A 26,240-nucleotide genomic window follows, 5' to 3' on the forward strand; every position below is an offset into this window, starting at 1 on the left:
AGTTAGTTGGGGGAAAGATCAAAAGCAATGTGAGAAAATATTATTTCACTGAAAGAGTAGTAGATCTTTGGAACAAACTTCCAGCAGACGTGGTTGGTCAATCCACAGTAACTGAATTTAAACATGCCTGGGATAAACATATATCCATTGTAAGATAAAATACAGGAAATAGTATAAGGGCAGACTAGATGGACCATGTGGTCTTTTTCTGCCGTCAGTCTTCTATGTTTCTAAGAACACAGTACTGTTTGAGCTACTCTATTCAGCACCACCTTTGAAAGCGTAAATTTCTTGAAGATAGGAATTAGCAAAGCTAGGAACTGCTTGGTACCTGCAATGTTGATGGAGGAAATAAAAGCAGCAAGGACAGCAAGGCCCTGAGGCAGACTTCCAGGTAAGTATTCTCCTCCCATCAGCGCTAATCCGCCAACTGCAGTCAGTCCTGTCGAAAAAGAAAAACATCAACAGCATTGAAATCCTTGTAGCAAACCAGAAATGCTTCTGTTTGTAGGACGCAATTCTGGTTATCATGACTAATTAGTACCAACATATCCTCCGCAAAAGGCACTTTAAGTCTTTAATTACATAGGTGATCTCTTCAGGGTGCTGATGCCAAAGTAGGTTCTTTCGTATACGAAGGCCTTCTTTCTGTTGTACCCTCTCTCCTTTGCTTTTCATTCATTCATTCATATATATACAGTGATCCCTCATTTTTCATGGGGGAGGCGTTCCAAGACCACACGTGAAAAACGAATTTCCGTGAAGTAGAGGAAATATTTTTTTTAATGTATTTAATGAACTTTGGACTTTTAAAACCCACCCTTTGCATTAAACAGACATTCTATAATGTTTCTCCTCTGGAATGACATGTGATACCCTACCAGTTTCTTTAATAGAGTACAGTAGTACTGTAGAAGAATTTTATGAATTTAATGATTTAAAATTTTTAATGGATTTAATGGATTTAAGCCCCCTTTGAAAACCCGTGAAATAGCAAATCCGCAAAAGATGAACCATGTTTTAAGCATAAAATGTATCAGGAAAGACTTAATGAACTCAATCTGTATAGTCTGGAGGACAGAAGGAAAAGGGGGGACATGATCGAAACATTTCAATATGTTAAAGGGTTAAATAAGGTCCAGAAGGGAAGTGTTTTTTAATAGGAAAGTGAACACAAGAACAAGGGGACACAATCTGAAGTTAGTTGTGGGAAAGATCAAAAGCAACATGGGAAAATATTATTTTACTGAAAGAGTAGTAGATCCTTGGAACAAACTTCCAGCAGACGTGGTTGGTAAATCCACAGTAACTGAATTTAAACATGCCTCGGATAAACATATATCCATCCTAAGATAAAATACAGAAAATAGTATAAGGGAAGACTAGATGGATCATGAGGTCTTTTTCTGCCGTCAGTCTTCTATGTTTCTATGTAGTAGCGAGGGATTACTGTATATTGTTTTCGTAGATTTTCAGAGGTACAGGTATATAGGTCTTGGCATATTCAGTTTTCTTCCCATGTATGTTTCAGAGAATCCTGGCGACGTTTTGACAAGGTCCCACTTGTCATCTTCAGGCAGGTGCTTTTGGCTTTGTGCTCAGGTGAACAAAGCGTGATCTGAGCTGCCGTCCTTCTATAAATACTGGTGGGTGGGTGTGGAGTGCTGGCTCAGCTGCTGCAAGCTGTGTTGAAACTTCCTGGTTAGTTGGTGGGGTAACACCTTGAGTAATTGATGCAGTAATTGATATATGCAGATTAGTTGATGTTTGCAGATTAGGGGTGACACCTTGAGTAGTTGTGGCAATTGGAGCCTGTAGACTAGTCAGCTGTTTTAAGAACATAAGAACATAAGAAGAGCCATGCTGAATCAGGCCAAAGCCCATCAAGTCCAGCATTCTGTGTCACACAGTGGCCCACCAATTGTCCTTGGGGATCTTGAGCAGAAAGAGAAGGCAAAATCCTCCCTTTCCCTCGCCCCCCAACAAATGGTACTCAAGGGAATCCTTCCTGTCTCGTCCAACATAGAGGCAGCACGTGGACATCCATTTCAATAACCACTGATACACTTGGCATCCATGAATCTGTCTAATCCTGCCTTGAAGCTATCCAGGCTGACAGCTGTCACGACCTCTTCTGGAAGTGAATTCCACAAACCAACGACCCTCTGGGTGAAGAAATATTTCCCTTGATTTATCCTCGCTTTCTTACCTATGAGCTTTAGGGATCGCTCCCTTGTCCTAGTATTGTGTGATAGAGAAAATAATTTTTCTCTATCCACATTTGTAATGTATGTCTGTGGTGTAATATCCTGGGTTTTGGTTTGGCGCTGAGTTTGTGGTCTGGTCATGTGTTTATGGTGTGGAGCAAAAAATCACCAAAATCTCATATGTGTGCATCCCCCGTCCCCCCCAAATGAGATTTTGCTTCCTGCGCATACGCAGAAGCAAAACCACACTGGAACGCGCACACAAGCTAACCAAAGCTGCGCACGCAGCAATCGCTACCAGTGCCCCATGCTTTAGCTACCGGTAGCAACCCAATACTGGTCCTACCTGAGATGGCATTAGTCACTGACATGAGCGGTGAATGAAGCGCAGGAGTCACGCCCCATACAGTATGGTATCCAACGATTCCAGCCAAGCCAAAGGTTGTCACCATTTGAGTGAAAGCTGAATTTGGAGAGGCAATACCCAGCCCAAGCAGGCTACCAATTCCTGTAAAACAAAAGAAAACAAAAAACACATTCAGCCTTTTGGAATACTACAATCACCTTGCTGTGAATGGAGGCTAAGATGACCATTGCTTATCTCAGGGTTGCTACAGGTAGAAAGTATATACTCTACCTAAGAACGCCTCTACTTATGAACTTTGCTAGATAAGAACCTGGTGTTCAAGATTTTTTTGCCTCTTTTTAAGAACCATTTTCTATTTACAAACCTGAGCCTCCAAAACTGTAACCTGAAAAGGCAGGGAGAAGCCTCCGTGGGGCCTCTCTAGGAATCTCCTGGGAGGAAACAGGGCCTCCACCCTCCCTGTGCTTTCCCCAAGCGCATGCATTATTTGCTGCTTCTTACAAACTTTTCTACTTAAGAACCTGGTCACGGAACAAATTAAGTTCTATTTGGACCGGGAGTCTTTGCTCACAGTCACTCATGCCCTCATCACCTCGAGGCTCGACTACTGTAATGCTCTCTACATGGGGCTACCTTTGAAAAGTGTTCAGAAACTTCAGGTCGTGCAGAATGCAGCTGCGAAAGCAATCATGGGCTTTCCCAAATATGCCCATGTTACACCAACACTCCGCAGTCTGCATTGATTGCCGATCAGTTTCCGGTCACAATTCAAAGTGTTGGTTATGACCTATAAAGCCCTTCATGGCACTGGACCAGATTATCTCAGGGACCGCCTTCTGCTGCACGAATCCCAGCGACCAGTTAGGTCCCAAAGAGTGGGTCTTCTCCGGGTCCCGTCAATTAAACAATGTCGCTTGGTGGGACCCAGGGGAAGAGCCTTCTCTGTGGTGGCCCCAGCCCTCTGCAGCCAACTCCCCCCAGAGATTAGAATTGCCCCCAACCTCCTTGCCTTTCGTAAGCTTCTTAAAACCCACCTCTGCCGCCAGGCATGGGGGAACTGAGACACTTTTCGCCCCCTAGGCCTTTACAATTTTATGCATGGTATGTCTGTATGTATGTTTGGTTTTATAATAAGGGTCTTTAACTGTTTTAATATTGGATTGTTATATGCTGTTTTTATTATTGTTGTTAGCCGCCCCGAGTCTACGGAGAGGGGCAGCATACAAATCAAATCAAATAAATAAATAAATAAGTTCGTAAGTAGAGGTACCAACAATAGCTGGCTATTATTAAAAAAAGGTTAAACCATTGATTGTCTGTCTCATTAAAGACAGCCCATTCAGTTTTGCATTAATTTCTATGGCTTTGTCTAACATAGCCCTGAATAATTTGCAGTAAAGTCAGAAAATGGTAGTAATAACATTCTCTTGTACCTAAAATTCCTGTTGTCCACACCTATTTCAATTTTCTGGAAACACCTATGATCTAGGACAGTGATGGCGAACCTATGGCACGGGTGCCACAGGTCGCACGCGGAGCCATATCTGCTGGCACATGAGCTGTTGCCCTAGCTCAGCTCCAACGTGCCAGTTGATTTTTGGTTCACACAGAGGCTCTGGGAGGGTGTTTTTGGCTTCCAGAGAGCCTCCGGTGGGGTGGGGGAGGGTGTTTTACCATCCCCCAGCTCCAGGGAAGCCTTTGGAGCCTAGGGAGGGTGAAACACGAGCCTATTGGGCCCATCAGGAATTGGGAAACAGGCTGTTTCCGGCTTCCAGAGGGCCTCCGTGGGAGAGGGGAGCTGTTTTCACCCTCCCCAGGCATTGAATGATGGATGTGGGCATTTACGCATGCACGATAGGGAAAAAAGGTTCACCATCAGTGATCTAGGAGTTAATCCTGGGTGAAAATGCTGACGTGCTATAAATCACTAAATCTTGGATGAACTAACAGAGAAGAGTCAAACTCTCTGTCTGCTTCTGTCTGCCAAGATTAGATGGTAAAAATGTGGTCTACAGGAATTCTATATTGCTCAACAGATGACCCATTTGACAGTCTGCCAGCTTTAAGGTCATGCTACTGGATTTGAATAACTGAGTCTATCATATCTTGGACTGTCTCCAAGAAATCTCCAGCCAACATGATCGCAGAAGAAAATTCCAGGAACGGATGATGCCAAGAACAGAGAAGTTTGCATTTTCTTGGATTGGGCAAGGCCAGCCCTTAACTGTGTCAGCAAATTCCAGCGAAGCCAAAGAGTGGCACTCATTTCTCACCTGCTGTATAGGCAGAAGCAGAGGTCATTGTTTTCCTAAAAGGTGTAATAGTAGCAGCTTTCTCTGCTTCTAGCTCTGCCACTGTCTTCTGCTTCACAGGTGCTGCCTGAGGAATGTTCTTAGGAGGCGGCGCTGGGAAAATCACTTTCCCATCCTAAGAAGAAAAAAGAACTAAGGGCTTAATTAAAAGATCAAGTGATTTACATTAATGATTTCAAAAACCACAGTCTCTGAGTCAACGAAATCTTTCCAGAGGCCCTGTTATCTTCAAAGTTCCAATAGAAATTATAAAGGGAGTGGTGACTTTGATATCTAGATATGCTTTTTAAAGGTTTTTGATCAAGTTAGATGGAGCAGTCTTTGGCAAAAGAACATCTGAAAATGCTTCAACTCACATACTCCTTCAAACTACTGACTAGGACAGTGACGGCGAACCTATGGCACAGGTGCCACAGGTGGCACGCGGAGCCATATCTGCTGGCAAGCGATCCGTTGCCCTAGCTCAGCTCCAACGTGCACTTGATTTTTGGCTAGCTAAATTTTGGCTTGCAAAGAGGTTCTGAGAAGGTGTTTTTGGCTTCCAGAGAGCCTCCGCGGGGATGGGAAAAGATGTTTTTTACCCTCCCATGGCTCCTGGAAAACCTTTGGAGCCTGGAGAGGGCAAAACACAAACCTACTGGGCTCACCAGAAGTTGGGAAACAGGCTATTCCCCCACCCTCCAGAGGGCCTCCTGGGGGTGGGGGAGGCTGTTTTTGCCCTCCCCAGACATTGAATTATGGGTGCGGGCACTCGCGCATGCACAATAGCCTATGCACAAGCTTTTTCGGCACCCAAGGAAAAAAAGATTTGCCATCACTGGACTAGGATAAATCTGATTTGCAATCCTAAAGCATCAGGAAGGCACTTGGCTGGATAAATTGCAGTAACAAATAAAGCAACAGACAAGGCAATTTGTCTTTTGGGAATGAATTCCAAAGTAGAGTAATTCATATACAAACTTTGTAAAAGTACAAACGTTTCCTATTGCAGAAGACTCCTGAATTTGGTTGGGAGAAAGTAAATCCACTCCACGTTTGGAGCAATTTCAGGTTGATGTTATGGGGGTGTCAGAGGAATGAAGAGACTTTGATCCAGGGCCTTCAATGTACATTTTCCTAACCATGAGTAGTGGCAGTTACTCATGAGTATTTCAGTAGACTGTCAATATTATAGGTATCATACTTAGGCATCCTAAAGATCTTCCTCTCCATGGGCAGAGTGGCATTTATATTTCCCAATTAAATAACGACTTTCATCTTACCCATATACATTTTTCTCATTAATTTTTTTTGACACTCAAATATACACAGATTTTCTTTGCCTTCTGTGTCCTAACTCCTTATGCCTGTCATATCTTTAGGGTTTCTTTTTCTTATCCAAATGGATTAAAAGGAAAGGAGAAATATGTAACTAAAAATGTTAAATGGGAAATTCCCTGTCTCCGATTTTACTCAGTCACTGAAACTATTTATTCTGCATAGTTTTAATGTTTTTACATGTTTACAGTGGATACTGCCCAGAGTATTTTGAGACGGGTAGCTGCAGAAATCAAATAAATGAATTAAAATTATAACAACCACCTCACACAGATTTTTCAAGCGTAAAAACTAGCAATCCCTATTTTAATGAATAAAGTCAAAGATGCTAACAAAATAGCATATCAACAGCACTGGAAAATACTATTTCTTTTAAATAATAAATGAGAAATAAGCTACTCTTCTTGCAAAATATATTTTAAAATTTCACTCACAGGAAATTCAAATACAGAGCTGTAAATAAGATTACTTAAATAAAATATACGTATTCAACTTTAAGAGGGAAAAGAGCCCCTTTACCTTCATTACCACTGTTCCTCTAACAATGTGGTCTAGGGTACCATAATCAAATTCATCCTTTATGTCAAAGTAGAAGTTTTCTTTGTCTGGGCTGATGCCTTTCAGGAGCTTTGTGATGTTATTTGAGTACAAGTTACTAGCTTGGGTAGCCATTCTGCTGGGCAGGTCTGAGTAACCTATATGTGTGATCCCCTGTAGACAACAAAAACATAGATGAAAGGACATAAGAAACTGCTTTATGCCAAGTTAAGATTATTTATCTAGCTTATCCAATATTGTTACTACTGGATATATTTTCAGAGTTCCAGGCCTAACATATCTAACTTTTTCCAGAAGATACTAATGTTATACATGTCCTTTTTCATATACAGTGGTACCTCAAGATACGAACCCCTCGTCTTACGAACAACTCGTGATACGAACCCGGGGTTCAGAAAAATTTTGCCTCTTCTTACAAACTTTTTTCAAGTTACGAACTGGTGTTTGGGAGGCTGCTGGGAAGCCCCCCGGCTGTTTTAAAAGGTGACACAGCCGGGCTGGGGGACTTCCCAGCAGTCTCCCGAACCCCGAACCCAGAAGTTCGGCAAAAGTTCGGGGTTCGGGAGGCTGCCTGGCACCCGCTGCAGCCAAAACAACAAAGCCAGGCAGCCCCCAGCTGCCAAAGGAGCCTCCTGATTCTCCCCACTTCTCTGTCCCGCCCATTGCCCATGTCCGGCAGAAGCTGCCTCCCGTGCCGATGTTCCCCGCCAAGCCCGGTTCGGCTTCCCTGGCTGCTTGGCCAGAAGGGGGGGGGGCTCGGCCGAAAGGGGCTGGAGACGCAGCAATTTGCCTCCCGCCCCTCGCCCCTGTGCCGCCGGCACGTCATCTTCCCTCCCAGACAAAAAGGCCGGCCTTTGGGGATGAAGGGGTGTGTTCACCTCTGCGTCTCCAGCTCCTTTCGGCCGAGCCCCCCCCCCCCCCCCCCGGCCAAGCAGCCAGGGAAGCCGAGCCGGGCTTGGCAGGGAACATCGGCACGGGAGGCAGGAGACGATCGGGCGACCGGAGCAGCAGCCAGGGAAGCCGAGCCGCGTATGGCGGTGACGGCGGCCGTCTCCTGCCTCCCGCGCCGATGTTCCCCGCCACGCCCAGCTCGGCTTCCCTGGCTGCTTGGCCGGGAGCTGGATGATGGGGGCGGAGGAAGGCGAATGCGGCTTGGAAGCTGGGAGGGGGGCAGAATATGGGAGGAGAGAGGCAGCCTCCATGGTTTTCTTTCGGCTTTTCGACAGAGCGAGAAGCAGAGGAGGAGCTGGATGCTGGTGGTGGCGGAGAAAGGCGAATGCGGCTTGGAGGCTGGGAGGGGGGCGGAACGTCTTTGGCCACTTAGCTCCTCCGCCGAAAGAAAAGCATGGAGGCTGCCTCTCTCCTCCCATATTCCGTCCCCCTCCCAGCTTCCAAGCCGCATTCGCCTTCCTCCGCCACCACCAGCATCCAGCTCCTCCTCTGCTTCTCGCTCCGCCGAAAGAAAAGCATGGAGGCTGCCTCTCTCCTCCCATATTCCGCCCCCCCTCCCAGCTTCCAGGCCGCCGCCCGGCTGTCATTTTGTAGAGAAGCGAGAAGCGGAGGAAGAGCTGGATGCTGGTGGTGGCGGAGGAAGGCGAATGCGGCCCGGAGCCTCCCAAACCCCGAACTTTTGCCGAACTTCCGGGTTCGGTTGGCTGCTGGGAAGCCCCCCTGCCCAGCTGTCACCTTTTAAAACAGCCCCCGGGCTGTTTTAAAAGGTGACAGCCGGGCAGCAGCGGTTTTTTGCATGGTTTTTTTTGTTGTTGCACGGATTAATTGACTTTACATTGTTTCCTATGGGAAACAATGTTTCGTCTTACGAACCTTTCGTGTTACGAACCTCCCCCTGGAACCAATTAGGTTCGTATCTTGAGGTTCCACTGTATTTGTATATATGATTAAATAAACTTAGAAATAATTTGTGGGGGGGGGAGAAAAAGAAATCTAATTCTTCAGAATCTAAATCCAGTCATGACAGTAAATAAAAAAAATTGTTTTCCTACATATTAACTTTTTTGAAAGTTTTGTGTGGCATCTTCCATGTCAATAGGCCTGCCTTGATTAACAAATACACTGCTCAAAAAAATAAAGGGAACATTAAACAACACAATATAACTCCAAGTAAATCAAACTTCTGTGAAATCAAACTGTCTACTTGGGAAGCAACATTGATTGACAATATATTTCACATGTTGTCAGCCCTTTCAACTTTGTACAGAACAATGTATTCAATGAGAATATTTCATTCATTCAGATCTAGGATGTGTTCTTTGAGTGTTCCCTTTATTTTTTTGAGCAGTGTATAAGGTTAAAGTGTGAACCAGTGATTCTTAGAATGAAGGTGACTGTTAAGTAAACAAAGTGCAACTTGGTTTCAAGGCCTCCAAGAATAACAAGTATCTATTATTTCAAAAAACCAGGAGGAAGAAGCTATTAAGTTGAAATACTGGGGCTATAAAGGGAATTTATATCTTTAGGCCATTAACTGTCGTGAATGGCTTTATTCTTGCTTACAATCAAGATTGTAATCTAGTTATGTCTGAAAGTCTTCTATCAAATCTAGTTTAGGAGCTCATTTAGGATACCTTGAAATTTATTTTTTAAAGTGTTATTCATTAAATTAGAAAATGCTAAATTAACATACTTTGTGCTTTTACAGTTTAATTTTATATATTTTGATGGCTATAATTAATTTATTGCACGATTTATCTAGAAAAAAAATTACAAGGAAATAAAGGCAAGCAGCCTTCCTCTCGAGCTTGGCACGTTCCGAGCAATCAGCGCCGGGCTGCCCAGCCACAGAGAGAAGTAAACTTCACGCAAGGGAGGCTGGCGAAGGGAAGGGAAGCAGACAAGTCTTTGGTAGGACGCCTGTCTTGTGGCCCGCGCAGTTCCCGCCAGCCTCCACCCAATCCCTGCTCTGCGCGGCTCCTCTCACCCACCTGAGCTGTCACCCCCAAAAACGCATGTCTTACCTGACACTTGTAGCTGGTAGTTGCACTCCTTGTGCTGTGTCCAAAGCAGCCCCTTCTAAAAAAACCACCTTCAAACTCTCGAGATGGGGGTTTTTTTAGAAGGGGCTACCCTGGACACAGGTCACGCACGGGAGCAAGGTAAGGACCGGATAGGCCGCTTGCAGCGCGGTGGGTGGTAGCATGGCAGAGTGGGTGGTGAGCAGGCAGCTTGAACTGGTGACCATAGAATGCTGGGAGAGCCGGAATTTCAGGCCTGATCATAACTAACATTCACTGTCATAAATTGTTGTTGTTGAAAGGTTGTTGAATGTAATGGTCATAAAATGAGGATAATATGTTAGCAAACCTAAGTAGAGGGGTGGCACAGTGGTTAGAGTGCAGCACTGCAGGCCACTTCAGCTAACTGCTAACTATAATTCATCAGTTCAAATGTCACCACCGGCTCAAAGTTGACTCAGCCTTCCATCCTTCCGAGGTGGGTAAAATGAGGAGCCAGATTGTTGGGGGCAACATGCTGATTCTGTAAACTGCTTAGAGAGGGCCGTAAAAGCACTATGAAGCGGTATACAAGTCTAAATGCTAATGTTAGTTATATCACATGTATCTGCCCATGGAACACTAAATATATTAGCGATCAACATTTTGCCAATATTGACTAAAACAAGTCTGTTTGCATATTTGATCCATTTAGCTGTGAGTAAACAAATAAGAAAACGTACCGCGCAACTTGTTTAAATATGAGATAACTACAATATTCACAAATCCTAAATATTTGGAGACAAGAAATATTAAGAAATAACCACTTCACAGAGCTCTAGTTGGGACAGTTATTTTAGGAGCTCCTTACTTTACATTTAAAAAGTACAGCTATAAAGAACTTGATGAAGCTACCTTGTGAACATAGAGTTCCCCTGGCTTTGTAGTTTCTATATTTCCCCCTGCTTCAGCAGCTAGATCTACGACCACTGACCCTTCCTTCATCAATTCAATCATATCTTTTCGAAAGAGGATTGGAGCTTTTTTACCTGAAAAAAAGACAAGGAAAAAACCCCACAATATTCTAAAGCTGTAATCTGTACTTAATAGAAATAACCCATTCTGTCACTTTTCTCTAGATAAAAAGAATGGTTAAGCTTTTCCAGTTCTGTAAATTTCCAGAGAATCAGTCTTACTTACATCAATATATAGGTATTCCTTGATTTACAACTGATCACTTAGTAACAATTTCAAGCTTTGGCAGGTACTTATGAGAAGTACTGTACTTATGGATTCAAAGTATTTACAGTTAGTTCCCCACCAGTTACGTGATCTTATTTTGAGATGGGGCAGCCAGGCTGCAAGTATAGCATCCCACAATCAAATCACTGCGTTTTAATTATGGTTTTCTGAAAATCGGTATTTAGTTCTGCATTTCAGTAATACAGAACCCATGGAGAACCACTGGTTTGCTTAACAACTTCAGCATTTGGTTAATGCTAGCAGGACTGTGGGGATTAACTGTGAAAAACAAATTCATTTTACCACTGTCATGAGTTCAACTGTGATGGGCAGGCTCCATTTTAGGACCATTTAGGCCACAAACCTGCTACATAGTGCAAAAATCACCACATTGCTGGGTATCAAAGTCATGTCACCTCGCCTTTAATTTACTTTTTCAATAGGAGTTGGAGCAAAGATTATTATTACTCCCATCAAACATTCTAGTGAAAAACTCATGTATATTCTAAAGCAGCGTTTCCCAACCAGTGTGCCGCGGCACACTAGTGTGCCGCGAGACACGGGCAAGTGTGCCGCGAAGCTCCTAGGGAAGCTCCAGCTGGGCGGGGCGCTGCCGGTGCCTCGGACCTGGAGCTCCCACTCGCAGCTGTCCCCCGGCTCCTGCTTCCGGCACAAACCTGCTGGGCCCCAAAGAAGGAAGGCAGGAAAAAGGAGAGCTTAATTCTTCCGCGTAAGGAGCTGGGTGTTGGAGTTTGGGGTGGGGAGCGATGAAAGTGCGGAGGCCGGCTCCACGGCTGCCCCCACCCCCAGTGCCTCCACTCCCCTCGCGCCCCTGGCTTCTCGCCGCTGACGCCCGCCCGCCCGATCTGCCCCTTTCTCCAGCTCCTCCCGCAGTGGTGGCTGCAACGGCGGCAAGCGCTCGGAGAAAACCTTCTCACAGCGGAGGTCGGAGAAGGTTCTTTGGAACGTCGGGGGTGCGTGCGTGCGCGCGCGCGCCCTATCCCCCAGCCAGCCTACCCGGAAAAAGCTTTTCCGGCCTCCGCAGAGAAGGAAGAGAGAGAACAAGAGAGACAAAGAAAGAAAGAGATAGCAAGAGAGACAGAATGAGAGAGAGAGAGAGAAGAGAAAGAAAGAGACAGCAAGAGGGGGGAAGGAGGAAGAGAGAAAGAGCAAAAGAGAGAGGAAGGAAGGAAGAGAGAAAGAAAGAGATAGCAAGAGAGACAGAAAGAAAGGAAAGAAAGAAAGAAAGGAAAGAAAGAAAGAAAGAGGTAGCATAGGGGAGGAGGGAGAGAGAAAGAGCAAAAGAGAGAGGAAGGAAGGGAGAAAGAAAGGGATGGAGTGAGAGAGAAAGAGGAAGGGAGAGAAAGAGGGAGGGAGAGAGAAATAGAGCGAAGGGAAGGAAGAGAGATTTTTTTGTCCGAACTTTTTTGCGCCCCCACCCGCACCCCCACTCAATGTTCCCCAGGATTTTGAAAATGTGAATAATGTGCCGCGGCTCAAAAAAGGTTGGGAAACACTGTTCTAAAGAATACTTACCGGGAATAAGTGCTGTTGTAATAATAATATCAACATCTTGACATTGTTTAGCGAAGAGTTTCATTTCGGCTTCAATAAACTCTTTGGACATCTCCTTTGCATATCCCCCTTGGCCTTCTCCAGATTCCTTCAAGTCAACTTCCAAAGGCTCAGCACCTAATGATTTAAATTGTTCTAAAGCGGCAGCTCTGCCAAGTAGAAAATAAAGCAAACTCTTAATAAGAAGGAAAAGAGCTAATAGTATACAAAACATAATACCCCCCAAAAAAAGGTCTGTGCAGGAGTCTTCAAACCAGAAAATCATATTCTCCTTTAAAATGACCTCCAAGAGAAGCTTAGAATGAATTCAGATGTGTAACTAAAGTGATGATGAGTTTGTCAAATAAGAATTACAGTATTTCAGGATAGAAATACTGTAATGTCTGTAACTACTCTCTTTCTTAATTCGTAGGGATGTAATAAAAATTGAAATTTTCAGGAAGCCAGGAGGTCGAACAAAAGACGTAGTCACCATATGAAAACAATAAAAGAAAGGATGTTCACGTAAAGATCCTTCAGTTTTCTATGAGATGAGCAGATGTGTAAATACGATGAATAAATGAATGAATATCCCTATCTATTTACTAAACAAACTTTATTTGATGTTGTGTATTTTTTTTATATTAAAGGTTTATTATTGATAACTCTCATTGTAATTTATTTTGTATCACTGTGACCTTGTTTATGAGAAAGGAGCAGGAGAACAAAATAATAATACAGGGGTATCTCTACTTACAAACTTAATTCGTTCCGTGACCAGGTTCTTAAGTAGAAAGGTTTGTAAGAAGAAGCAACTTTTCCCATAGGAATCAATGTAAAAGCAAATCATGTGTGTGATTGGGGAAACCACAGGGAGGGTGGAGCTCCTGTTTTCTCCCAGGAGATTCCTAGAGAGGCCCTACAGAGGGTTTCCCTCACCTTTTCCGGCCCTGTTTCCTCCCAGGAGATTCCTAGAGAGGCCCCATGGAGGCTTCTCCCTGCCTTTTCAGGTTACAGTTTCGGAGGGTCGGGTTTGTAAGTAGAAAATGGTTCTTGAGAAGAGGCAAAAAAAATATTGAACACCCGGCTCTTATCTAGAAAAGTTTGTAAGCAGAGGCGTTCTTAGGTAGAGGTACCACTGTATAATCATGCAAGGTGGTGATGGGGATAGGGTTATCGCACTGAATGGTGTGAATAGAAGGGAATCAATCAAATTTGAGACTACAATTTCATTCACTGACTACCTGTTCAGCAACCAATCAAAGTTGTGACAGCACCAAACAAGGAGACTTACAACTAGTCATCATAGTTGCAGCTATCCTAGTATTCCCAGAGTTATGTGATGCTGATTTGGGCATTTGGCCCCTGACATTGCAATGTGTCATAATCATGATTGCTGTTTGTGACCTTCGTTGGCTTCCAACAAGCAAAGTCAACAGGGAAGCCAGAAAGAGGCTACAAATGGTGATATCATCTTTTGGCTAAAAGTGGCCACTGTAAGCCAGCATGGTTGCATGATGGGATGCTTTATGACCACAATCAGCTAGAGATAGAGTTGCCGGTCCCAATTATCGCACTTAAGTGAGAACTACTATTATGTTCAAGATTTACAGATATAGATCTCTTTTCATTTCTTCATCTTCCCGATGAATGAATGGCTAAAATGCATCTTGCTGGTCCTTTCTACATATTCCTGAATACATCAAGATAAATGACTGAAAAGAGCCATTGGGAGCAATTTGTGACTCAGGTCATGGGAAGCCATCAGGAAAGGTTGCAAATAGCAATTATATGGCTATGGAGCACTGCAACCATCATAATAAGCTGCCCAGAGTCCTTCGGGATTGGGCAGCATTAAAATTTAATTAATTAATCATTGCAAACTGGCTGCTAACAGTCCAAATCAGGATCATGTGACTGTGGGGTCAAAGACAACTGAAGCATCAAGGATTAATTGTAAATAACACTTGGTCAGTGCCATTGTAACTTCAACAGCAGCTGAACAAGTAGCTGGCAAGTGAGGACCACCTCCATAACAACAATCCAAGCAGTACTATGGATTATTCCCTACATTCCAATATACAAATATTAAAATGGCTTTAATTCTTTGACAGAAATACTATAATACTATGTTAGGGCCTGGATGAGTGTCAACAAGCTCAAACTCAACCCAGACAAGACGGAGTGGCTGTGGATCTTACCTCCCAAGGACAACTCCATCTGTCCGTCCATTACCCTGGCCCCCTCAGAGAAGGTTCGCAACTTGGGCGTCCTCCTCGATCCACAGCTCACATTAGAGAAACATCTTTCAGCTGTGGCGAGGGGGACGTTTGCCCAGGTTCGCCTGGTGCACCAGTTGCGACCCTACTTGGACCGGGAGTCACTGCTCACGGTCACTCATGCCCTCATCACCTCGAGGCTTGACTACTGTAACGCTCTCTACATGGGGCTACCTTTGAAAAATGTTCGGAAACTTCAGATTGTGCAGAATGCAGCTGCGAGAGCAATCATGGGCTTTCCCAAATATGCCCATGTTACACCAACACTCCGCAATCTGCATTGGTTGCCGATCAGTTTCCGGTCACAATTCAAAGTGTTGGTTATGACCTATAAAGCCCTTCATGGCACCGGACCAGATTACCTCAGGGACCGCCTTCTGCTGCACGAATCCCAGCGACCAGTTAGGTCCCACAGAGTGGATCTTCTCCGGGTCCCGTCAACTAAGTAATGTCGCCTTGCGGGACCCAGGGGAAGAGCCTTCTCTGTGGCGGCCCCGGCCCTCTGGAACCAACTCCCCCCAGAGATTAGAACTGCCCCCACCCTCCTTGCCTTTCGTAAACAACTTAAAACCCACCTCTGCCGCCAGGCATGGGGGAATTGAGATCCTCTTTCCCCCTAGGCCTTTACAATTCTATGCATGGTATGTATGTATGTTTGGTTTTTATATTAATTGATTTTTAATCATCAATACCAAATTACTATTGTACACTGTTTTATTGTCGCTGTTAGCCGCCCCGAGTCTCTGGAGAGGGGCGGCATACAAATCCAATAAATAAATAAATAAATAAATAATCCCCAAAAGAAATTAATAGAAACCTGGGTCTGAATTGTCTAAGCAGGTGGCACCACTTAGCCAACCTTCACTCTTCTCAAACGGAGTTAAGAAGGGTTAGAGCATGTTTGTCAAACTCTGTGGGCCAGATACGTCACACCCAGGCCATGGCCAGTTTAGCAGAGAGGGAAAGTCCCTATATGTTACTCAATGCCGCCGTGATGACGGGAGTTTGATACTCCTAGTTTAGAGCTCATTAACACCTTAAGGAGAAGCTCTCAGGAAGCTCTAGAATTATAGGCAACTTTGTGAAGTCAAAATAATGATGATGATGATGATGATGATGATGATGATGATGATGAAAGTAAACAGTAGGAACCCACTACATGATGATGATGATGTAAGAAACAGTAGGAACCCAATACATGGATGTGTTTGTATTTCAAAACAAGTAAGTTAAGCTAATATTCCTTTATTCCAAAATGCTATGTGAATTACTAAAATGCAACCTTAGTCATTATTCCTTACACTATGTAGTATAGAGGTGCTCAGTCATGCAGCCTACTTGGGCTATTCAATAATTCTGGGAAGGGAAAAAAAGAGCCACAAAAGCCACAAAGTTATTTTAAAAAGAAATGGAAACAAACTCTTTGCAAGCTGTTCTGACTATCATTGAGGAACAACAGAATACAAATGAATTATTAACTAATAAATTCAGAGAACCACTTTGATGTAGTGGTTAAGAAACCAGGCTAGAAACTGTAAGAGTGTGAGTTCTACTCCCGCCTTGGACCTAAAAGAAGCTAGATAATCTTCTCTAACCCAGGAAGCAGTATTGGGTTCCTGGGGGGACGGGGGAATTACGTCCCGATAGAGAAAATGGAGCTGCGCACACAGCTCTGCATCCCTGATGCATGCGCCGCCACCCCCCACAAGATTTGGTTTCTGTGCATGCGCAGGAAAACAAATCTCACACAAGGTCGCTCATGTGCATGAGATTTTGCCAATGTTCAGCTTTTCTTGCCTCTGAGCATGTGCAGATTTGGCTTCCTGTGTATGCACAGAAGCTGAATCTAACGCTGATGCATGTGCACCCACCCACCGGACGCCTGCGCCCGTTACCGGGAGCGCACCAGGAGCATTGGCGATGGGGACCTCTTGCCTGCCAGAAAGGTATCAACTGCAAACCACTTCTGAAAAACTTTGCCAAATAATTTGCAGGAATTAGCCCAGACAGTTGCCAGGAGCCAATAGAGACAGGAAGGAACAAATAAATAAATCTTTAAGGTTCGTATATGTCTACCTGGTATCAAATCCACGGACTACAGCTCCCATTGATTTAGCTGTTCCTGCAGATGCTAATCCAGCAACTCCACCTCCAATGATCAGAACCTATATCCAAGCAAAGAATTATAATAATTTATTCCAATCTAAATTGTAAATACTAAATGGCTGACATGAATCAACATAAACGTACAAGATGGTTTTAAGTAGAACCCAATAGCAGCTGTTTGTCTAAGAACATAAAGTTTCTTGAAAAGGAAAATATTAACCGATCTTAAGGATTTTGTTGGGGGGAGGGAATTAGCAATCACTACAAATAGTTGAATTCTCCCATAGTGGAATATCTGACTTCCAGCTTTAAAAACCTAGAATAAGAATTAAAAATAAATATTTCTGGAATAGTCATAGGCCTCATTCTTTTGATTTCCTACAAGACCCGTAAATACCGTGATTCCCCGAAAATATTTTTTTGAAATGGGAAATAAGCACTTGGCCTTATTGCCATGCACTCCAAAGCCTGACTGTCTTATTTTGGGGAAAACAGGGTAGCTGGCAGCTATTTCTTGGCTATTTCTCGGATGATATTTGGAACACTGACAGTAGCAGTGGCTTAAAAATCTGCTGTAATTTGTTCTAGAAATGGCCAAAACAATTTCCGGTATGTGCTTGTCAAGTGCAAAGAACCAGGATCACTTAAGTTCCAGTAAAGTAGATTTATTGTTCATGTCTATAGACCAGAATCTAGTCAACTAACTACCGGTAACTGTCAGCACTAAATTGGAACTAGGCAAGAGTCAATGGAATGGAGCATTTGTGGACACGTAACAACTCTAGGTTGATCTGTCTCTTGACTCCATCTCCAGGTTCTGTTTCTTCCCCTACAGCTTTGCTTGAAACACAAACAGCTCGTCAGCTGCATGATTAGGTCAGTGCCATTATAGACAAAGCATTACTGGGTTACACAATAAGAAATGCAAACCTTCCTACAGGAACCACAATATTTTCAAAACTACAAACATGTATTTAGAAAAGAATTTAATGGGGGAAACCCTTTTAAAAAGCCCAGTGTAGGTTGATTGCACTGAGCAATTAGGGAATACTAAACAATAATTAGGAGGAAAAAGGAAAACAGAAGGAAAAGTCATCATACTGAATTGCTTTAATTCTATAGAGCATCACATCATGCTATGCTTCATTCATGTTTGCCTAATTCATCCTCCTGCTGTTTGACATCGAGAGCAAACATCACTTTTGATTGGGCTGAGCTTTAGACTAATGAGGTTTCACCAGACTTTGTTCACAAACCTCAAGTTCATTTATTAACACTATAAAATAAAATGAAAGCTGGACTTCAAAAGATTCTATCAGGTACTGAGTCATGCGTTCAATACATGTTTGCAAGGAACTATTTGTATAACTTTCAGAAAAGTTTTCAGCCTTCTTGGCAAGAATTTGGTTATCATTAACAGGCATCAGTTAATTTCTGAGTGCCAAGATAACTAGTTTCTCTGTTAGTGGGAAAAACGGAATTTACTCTCCCTCCTTCAAAAGAATTTGCTGCTACTGTCTGTACTTTTATAGTAATACAGTGGTACCGCTACTTACAAACTTAATTCGTTCTGTGATCAGGTTCTTAAGTAGAAAAGTTTGTAAGAAGAAACAATTTTTCCCATAGGAATCAATGTAAAAGCAAATAATGCATGTGATTGGGGAAACCACAGAGAAAGTGTAGGCACTGTTTCCTCCCAGAAGATTCCTAGAGAGGCCCCACAGAGGCTTCTCCCTGCCTTTTCCAGCCCTGGAGATTCCTAGAGAGGCTTCTCACCGCCTTTTCCGGCACTGTTTCCTCCCAGGAGATTCCTAGAGAGGCCCCATGGAGGCTTTCCCTGCCTTTTCCGGTTACAGTTTCGGAGGCTCTGGTTTGTAAGTGGAAAATGGTTCATGAGGAGAGGCAAAAAAAATCTTGAACACCCTATCTAGAAAATTTCATCAGTAGAGTCTTTCTTAGGTAGAAGTACCACTGTACTGAAAACACTGGAACACATGAGAAAATCATTTAATATTTTAAAACATAGCGTGGAATGGATGTAATTGCCTTGTACTTTGGAAGAGATAATGTAAGAAATCCATCAAGCAGTATTAGCAGATTATATTTTGTATTATATTGTATTGAACACAAATGTTGCAAAAGACTGCATGACAGGCCTGTAATGAAACATATCACTTTAGAAAGTTATTTCGGTTATGATGCCAATAACTGGAATAGTCATGTTATTTAGCCTGAAGTCAAGATTAAAAATACAGGATTACCCAATCCGTAATAGCAGCTCATCAGGCAAAGTTGTTAACATGCAGAAGTGACCCAGATTTCATATTAATTTTATAATCTGCGTATCTTAAGCTTTAGTTTGAGACATTAATTTGTAAATTACTCAGTATTCATTGCAATTTAACAAATCATTGCCAACATCAAAAGAAATTACATCTGATTTACCAGGGAAAGGCTTAAAAACGTCTCTGGAGAAGAAAACTCACTAGAAGAGGTTGTAATCAGAATATGACGGCAGAAAGAGCATGGGTAACCTGCTTATGATTGATTCATGACATAGTTTTCCCATACATACCTTAGCTGGAGGAACTTTGCCAGCTGCCGTGATCTGACCAGTGAAAAAACGACCAAAATTATTAGCTGCAAGTACAACTGCCTTGTAACTGTTAAAAAAAAGGAAACCAGACATCATTATCATTGCATTTACATTTCTCCATGGTTTGTGTGTGGCTTCAGAAAGTAGCATTTGCTGATCTACCCATCTATCTGTTACCATTCACATAACCAACATAGCACAAAGGATAATTCAAATGAATCTGATAATTGAAAGAATGAGTCATAAATGGCCATCAGAAAGCTGGACACAATGCAAATCATGCAGTGAGAGAATCATGCTAAATCACAGCTACTAATTCTGAACAATAAGTTGTTATTGACATTATTGTATGAGGGTCGCCCAGAAAATAATGCACCATATTTTTTTTCTCAGCCTACAGTAATGGTACAAATGTGAAACTTTAGATATAGTGATACCTCTACTTACAAACTTAATTCGTTCCATGACCAGGTTCTTAAGTAGAAAAGTTTGTAAGAAGAAGCAATTTTCCCCACAGGAATCAATGTAAAAGCAAATAATGTGTGTGATTGGAGAAACCACAGGGAGCGTGGAGGCCCTGTTTCCTCCCAGATACCTAGAGAGGCCCCACGGAGGCTTCTTCCTATCTTTTCCAACCCTGTTTCCTCCCAGGAGATTCTTAGGAAGGCCCCATGGAGGCTTCTCCCTGTCTTTTCCGGTTACATTTTCCAAGGCTTGGTTTGTAAGTGGAAAATGGTTCTTGAGAAGAGGCAAAAAAATCTTGAACACCCAGTTCTTATCTAGAAAAGTTTGTGAGTAGAGGCATTCTTAGGTAGAGGTACCACTGTACATTATTTGAATTGTCAGGAGTGTATGTGTAAATTTTGTGTTTCTTCAGACAGATAGCATAGCTGCAGAAATATTTTGAAATGGCGTCTGTAAGTGATATATATTACAAGCAGCGAGCGCGTAGTCATTGAATTTCTCACTGCGGAGAAAGAAACTGCTGGGAACATTCACAAATCTTTTTGTGCAGTTTATGGAAAATCTGCAGTCGACAGACGTACTGTTAGTCACTGGGGACAGAAGGTGAAGCCTTTAGAAGATAGTGCAGTGCAGAAATGGCTTTGTGACAAGGAGTGGTACCAACAGGACATACACGCCCTTGTGGCTCGCTGGAGGAAGGCCATAGAACGGGATGGAGATTACGTGGGAAAATAGGGAGTGTAGAAGAAACATCATTCTTTCTTGTGTGTAAATTTCATTGTGTTCAATAAATAATTGTTGGAGAAAAAAATGTGGTGCATTATTTTCTGGGTGACCCTCATATCAATCTGTTTGCCATTAATTTTGTATGCTTCAATTGCTTTCAATTTCAAAAATACGAATCCTGCTTCAGTCAGCCTGACAAAGCAGTTCCCGTAAGAAGGAGTTAAGTCCATGGAAACACACCATCAGCTATAGAAGTTCACAGCAAAATTAAGTGCTAGTTAGTTACAGGCTAAATGCTATTTTGAGCCCAACCTCAGATGGTGGCTATGAGGAAATGTTGAGAAATCACCTTGAACTTCCTGGAGAACAAGATGGATGTTAATCTAACATAAACAGATTTGTTTGTAGTTACAACACAATTTTTATTTTTGTGCTTCTCTTGTATCATGTCTCCTTCAGTTTCAGATTTGCTGAACAGAGAATTCCTTCTTCAACAAGTGGATAGGAGTATCTTGTGAGATGGGACACTATATAAATTTGATTAATACATAATAAAATAAATGATGGCTTCAAATTTTTGTTCTTCCCTGGCACTAAGATGAACATTTTTCACATTTTTGACTGTTGTAACATGACCCCACAGTCAGATGATCAAAATTCCGATGTTTAGCAACTGGATGTATTCATGACAACTGCAGTGTCCTGGGATCATATGATCACTTTTTTGGGATCTCCTGACAAGCAAAGTCAATGGAGAACTTCAACTCACTTAACAATTACAATGATTTACTTAACAACTGTGGCAAGAAAGGTCATAAAATGGGGCAAAACTTTATTAACTCTCTTGCTTAACAATAGAAATTCTGGGTTCAATTGTGGTCATGGGTTGAGAATTATCTGTAGTCACTACTGCCTGAGAACTTTCCAATTGTTAGAACCTGGAATTTCTTTGTCCTTTGTTTGGGCCAGCTTAAGGGCAATGAATTTGTTCTGCTCACTGAAGAGGAAAGCACACATTTGTCTTAAATATTGACTTCCACTCCATATCAAACTGTTTATTAATAGAATTCTGCGAATGAGTAAAAACAATACATGGTATCATACCCAGCAATGTTGGCCATAGAGCTGAGAGCATCATATCCCTGAGCAATGGTCACGCGTGGAACCTGATCCATAGCCAAGACAGTGGTGTTTTTTTCTGCTAGCTTGTTCAGCAAATCTGGGTTTTGAGCTGGATAGATAAAACTGACCAGAGTACCATGTGATTTAAAAAGCTCAATCTCGTGGATGCCAAGTACCGAATTAAACATTGGAGCCCTCACCTAGAGAGGAGTAGAAAAAGAGTAAATCACAAAAACTCATGCAAGAATGAAAATAAAGCAAAATCAAACAATATTCTAATTACATTAATTTTTAAAAGCATTTCTTGCTTTGTTTTAGATGCTGTATTTAGTTTGTGAGCTCCAAGTAGAATAGCTCAACCCAATAGGACTAAGATCCAAAATAGCAATTGGCAAATGCCTCAATTACTTTTTTAAAAAAGCAGCACAAGAACTGGCACTGGATAAGGAGTCAAGAAAGAGGAAAGAGAATTTTAAACTTTCTTCCCACTGCAGTCCCAATCATAGTTCCCTCTAAGCTGAGCAGTGAGCAATCGCTCACTTAAAAATCATCATCAACTCAGTTTTCCAAACCTGCCCAGAAGCTGAGAGGGAAAGAGTGAGAGGGAAGGAGAGAGAGAGGAAGAGAGGAAGAGAGAGAAACAGATAGAAAAAAGAGAGGAAGGAAAAGAGAAAGAAAAAGAATGGGAGTAAGGAAGAGAGAAAGAAAATCAAAATCTAGTTTGAAACTAGCTCAACTATTTAAGTGGCATTTTGATATTCATAGAGTTGCCCTATTATGAGCTCACTGTTATAGACACACAGTACAGTATTTTATTTTGAAATTCTCTGAGGCAAAACAGTGTGGGTGGGTTGTTTGTTTGTTTGTTTGTTTGTTTGTTTATTATTACTGTGCTGCCCAGTCCTGAAGGGACTGCCGCTCAGACACTATACTTTTCCGCCCACCCCCCAAAAAAATTAAGAGGGAACACTGGTCCTAATTGGATGGACCTGCAATGTCTGTCAATTGTACTGGGTGGAAAAGCCCTATTTTGGTTACCTAGAAATATTTTTCCAATAGGTATTGGAAAAGAAGAACCCAGAATCTACACATTTGCTAAGGGTGTGGAAGATTTAATTTTGTCTTTCTTTACAATAGGAAATTCCTTTAGTTAATGGTATGTGACTTTTTAGTGAATAATTCATGGTTCGTATTGAACTCACCCCTTAGGGCTATAACTCTCATACAAAATATTTCAGAAATGACCTTGTCTCATTTTGAAGAACATGAGCTGTGGGGAAAAGGACAATGTCAATTTCTTTTTTAGGCTGGGGCATCTTAGCTGCCACTTTATGCTTAATAATGCCTCGCTCTGAAGACTCCACTGTTTAATTTAACACATGTTGTGTCATGATAGCAAAAGATGAAGAGTTCTATTCCTAAAATCACCTACTAGTAATAACCTGCAAAATTATCTTAACAGAATTCCTGGACATATCTTGTCCATCAGTACAAATCAATCATTCTTAAGCAGTTTGACCCAATGATCCTTCTCCCAATTTTGAATATCATCATAAACCTCACCCCTGCACCTCAAAAAAAAAATCACACTAATACAGGCTCTGTTGTTTTACAAAAGCAATTTAAAAACTGGATCCTCGACTCACAAACAATTACAAATTGCTTCATTACTACTAAGATACGCCCAAATTATCTTTTGGGTAATTACGCTTACTTTAAGAAGAATTCATCTAGTTCAGTATCTCTCAGCAGGGTTAAAGTGTTTTGGGTGAAAAAACATTATTCAAAACAAGGAAGAGTCAAGTTGATGAAAGCTACCTAGCTGGATAATTTATTATTTTATTTGATATTATTTAGTGTTTCTCAACTTAAGCAAATTTAAGATGGGAGAACTTCGACTCCCAGCTCCCACTCACGCTGGCTAGGAAATTCTGAGAGTTGATATCCACCTATCTTAAAGCTGTGTGAGAAACACTAGACAATATCAAATAAAATAATAAATTATCTAACTACAGTGATCCCCCGGGTATTGCGCTCCCGATGATTGCGAAACGGCTATATGGCGATTTTTGAACCCGGAAGTAAAAACACAATCTGCGCATGCGCGCCCTTTTTTTCTATGGGCACGCATGCGTAGATGGCGCCGGGCAGATCAGCTGCTGGGCGGCTTCCCTGGGTCTTCCCCCGTTCACCGCTCACCCCCCTTCGCCCGACCACCCGCCGTTCGCCCGCCGTTCGCCCGGCTCGCCCGCCGTTCGCCCGGCCACCCGCCGTTCACCCCGCCGTTCGCCGCTCGCCCGCCGTTCGCCCGGCCACCCGCCGCTCGCCGCTCGCCCGCCCTTTGCCCGGCCACCCGCCGTTCGCTCGCTGCTCGCCCGGCCACCCGGGTTCGTTTGGCTTCGGGACATGCCAGCGGCAACGTTTTAAAACAGCCATGCGGTTTACCAACTGAGTCCCGAAGTCAAAGGCGAACGTGGGCGTGGGCGGCGGGGAAACCCCAATCTTCGGCTCCTCGCTGCTGGGAAGTAAAAACACCATCTGCGCATGCGCAGATGGTGTTTTTACTTCCGCAGCGCTACTTCGCGAAAACCCGCTCGTTGCGGGGGGTCCTGGAACGGAACCCTCGCAATGATCGGGGGATCACTGTACTGTAGATAGCTTTCACCAACTGGATTCCTCCTTGTTTTGAGTAATTTATTTTTTCCTGTTGTCAATGTAGACAGAAGGATGGGGGAAGGACATCATTAAAGATTCAGTTTGTGGAAGTAAAATGTTAGCACAATGTTGCCATTGAAAAGTAAAAGCAAAATGGACTTTGCTCAGTCAATAGTTTTCCTGATAACTGCATCTGCTCTGCAGCAACTGAAGTTTGTTCTCTGCAAGACAAAGCTTTATCAGGTGTGCTTTGTCCTAGTTCCAAAGGAACACTTCTAATGCTATGCCTATTTTTAAAACGCACTGCCTGTGAAAGATTTCAAATAATGAAGCTAACTACTAAAAGTGATTGAATTTTGTAACTCAAACACTATGATTCATACTGAAAGTTCCACCATAGATCACAATATACTGTGAACTGTGCAAATACTGTAGTAATATTTTAAGATGATGTTTGAAGAATTAGGAGAGACCCAAAATTCCTGTTGGCTAGCAGCACAGCAGGTCCTATATCAATGATGGCAAATCTTTTTTTTCCTCAGGTGCCAAAAGAGCATGTCTGCATGCTATCGCACATGTATGAGTGCCCACGCCCATAATTCAATGCCTGGGGAGGGCAAAAACAGCTTCCCTGAACCCCTGGTAGGCCCTCTGGAGGTGGCAAATGGCCTGTTTCCCAACTTCTGGTGAGTCGTGTTTTGCCCTCCCCAGGCTTCAAAGGTTTCCCTGGAGCCAGAGGAGGGTAAAAACGCCCTCACTCATCCTCCCGGAGGCTCTCTGGAAGCCAAAAACACCCTCCCAGAGCCTCTGTGTGAGCCAAAAATCAGCTGGCCAGCACACCCATGCACATTGGAGCTGAGCTAGGGCATTGGAGCTCGCGTGCCAGCAGATACATGCCACCTGTGGCACCCGTGCCATAGGTTTGCCATCATTGTCCTATATAAAGATATTATGTACCGGGATAATTCTGTTATACGGAAAACCAATACGGTATTGTGGTTAAGGTTCTGACCTAGAAATCAGGAGTTTCTGAGTTCTAGTCCCTGAGTTTAAGTGTGAAAGCTGACTGGGTGACTGTGGCCCAATTCCTCTTTCTCAACCTAACTCACAGGGTTGTTCTTAAGAAAATAAGAAGCGGGAGTATTAGTTATGTTTCCCACCGTGAATTATACAGTACATATCCATGATGGCGAATCTATAGCATGCGTGCCGGAAGTGGCATGCAAAGCCATCTCTCCAGGCATGCGAGCAATCACCCATTGCTCTTCCGGGTTCCAGTGTGCCAGCCAGTTGGTCTTCACATGTGTGGAAACTGGAAGATTATGGCCCCGCGTGCCACCTGTGGGACCCGTGCCATAGGTTCGCCATCCCTGTCATAGGAGCAGTAGTGGGCTGTTGCATGGACGGTCCAATACGCCGTCACTGACATGCCCAGGAAGCAAAATCTCACACGAGGACGCTAATGCGAGTGAGATTTCTTGCACGAGGATGGTCATGCATGTGAGATTTCATGAGAGCGAGCATCCTTGCGTGAGATTTCGCTTCCTGCGCATACATAGAAGCTGAATTTTGTGCAACCATGCGCACACACAAAGAAATTGCAGAAAATCAGTGAAATCTCACACACAAAAGCATCCTATTCGTAAACTACTCAAGACTCATTTATACCACCAGACATGGGGGAGGTGAGATAGCTCTTCCCCCTAGGCCATTACAAGTTATGCATGGTATGTTTGTGTGTATGTTTGGTTTTATAATAGGGGTTTTTAGTTGTTTTATTATT

General features: G+C 43.0%; 1 protein-coding gene across 6 annotated transcripts in view; it reads right to left on the reverse strand.

The window, feature by feature from the left end:
- NNT (nicotinamide nucleotide transhydrogenase) overlaps positions 1–26,240 on the reverse strand; it is an 85,254-nt gene that overhangs the window by 33,415 nt on the left and 25,599 nt on the right. For all 6 annotated transcript variants that reach the window (XM_070743389.1, XM_070743384.1, XM_070743385.1 and 3 more), the window contains exons 4-12: positions 21,785–22,002; positions 19,469–19,556; positions 16,864–16,952; positions 12,491–12,678; positions 10,628–10,761; positions 6,723–6,914; positions 4,848–5,001; positions 2,554–2,715; positions 332–442 (exon numbers count right to left, since the gene is read on the reverse strand). In XM_070743389.1, coding sequence (XP_070599490.1) covers positions 332–442; positions 2,554–2,715; positions 4,848–5,001; positions 6,723–6,914; positions 10,628–10,761; positions 12,491–12,678; positions 16,864–16,952; positions 19,469–19,556; positions 21,785–22,002 — 1,336 coding nt within the window. The remainder of the gene's footprint in view (positions 1–331; positions 443–2,553; positions 2,716–4,847; positions 5,002–6,722; positions 6,915–10,627; positions 10,762–12,490; positions 12,679–16,863; positions 16,953–19,468; positions 19,557–21,784; positions 22,003–26,240) is intronic.

Source organism: Erythrolamprus reginae, chromosome 2 (genome assembly GCF_031021105.1).
Source record: "Erythrolamprus reginae isolate rEryReg1 chromosome 2, rEryReg1.hap1, whole genome shotgun sequence".
In the NCBI taxonomy this organism is placed as follows: Eukaryota; Metazoa; Chordata; class Lepidosauria; order Squamata; family Dipsadidae; genus Erythrolamprus; species Erythrolamprus reginae.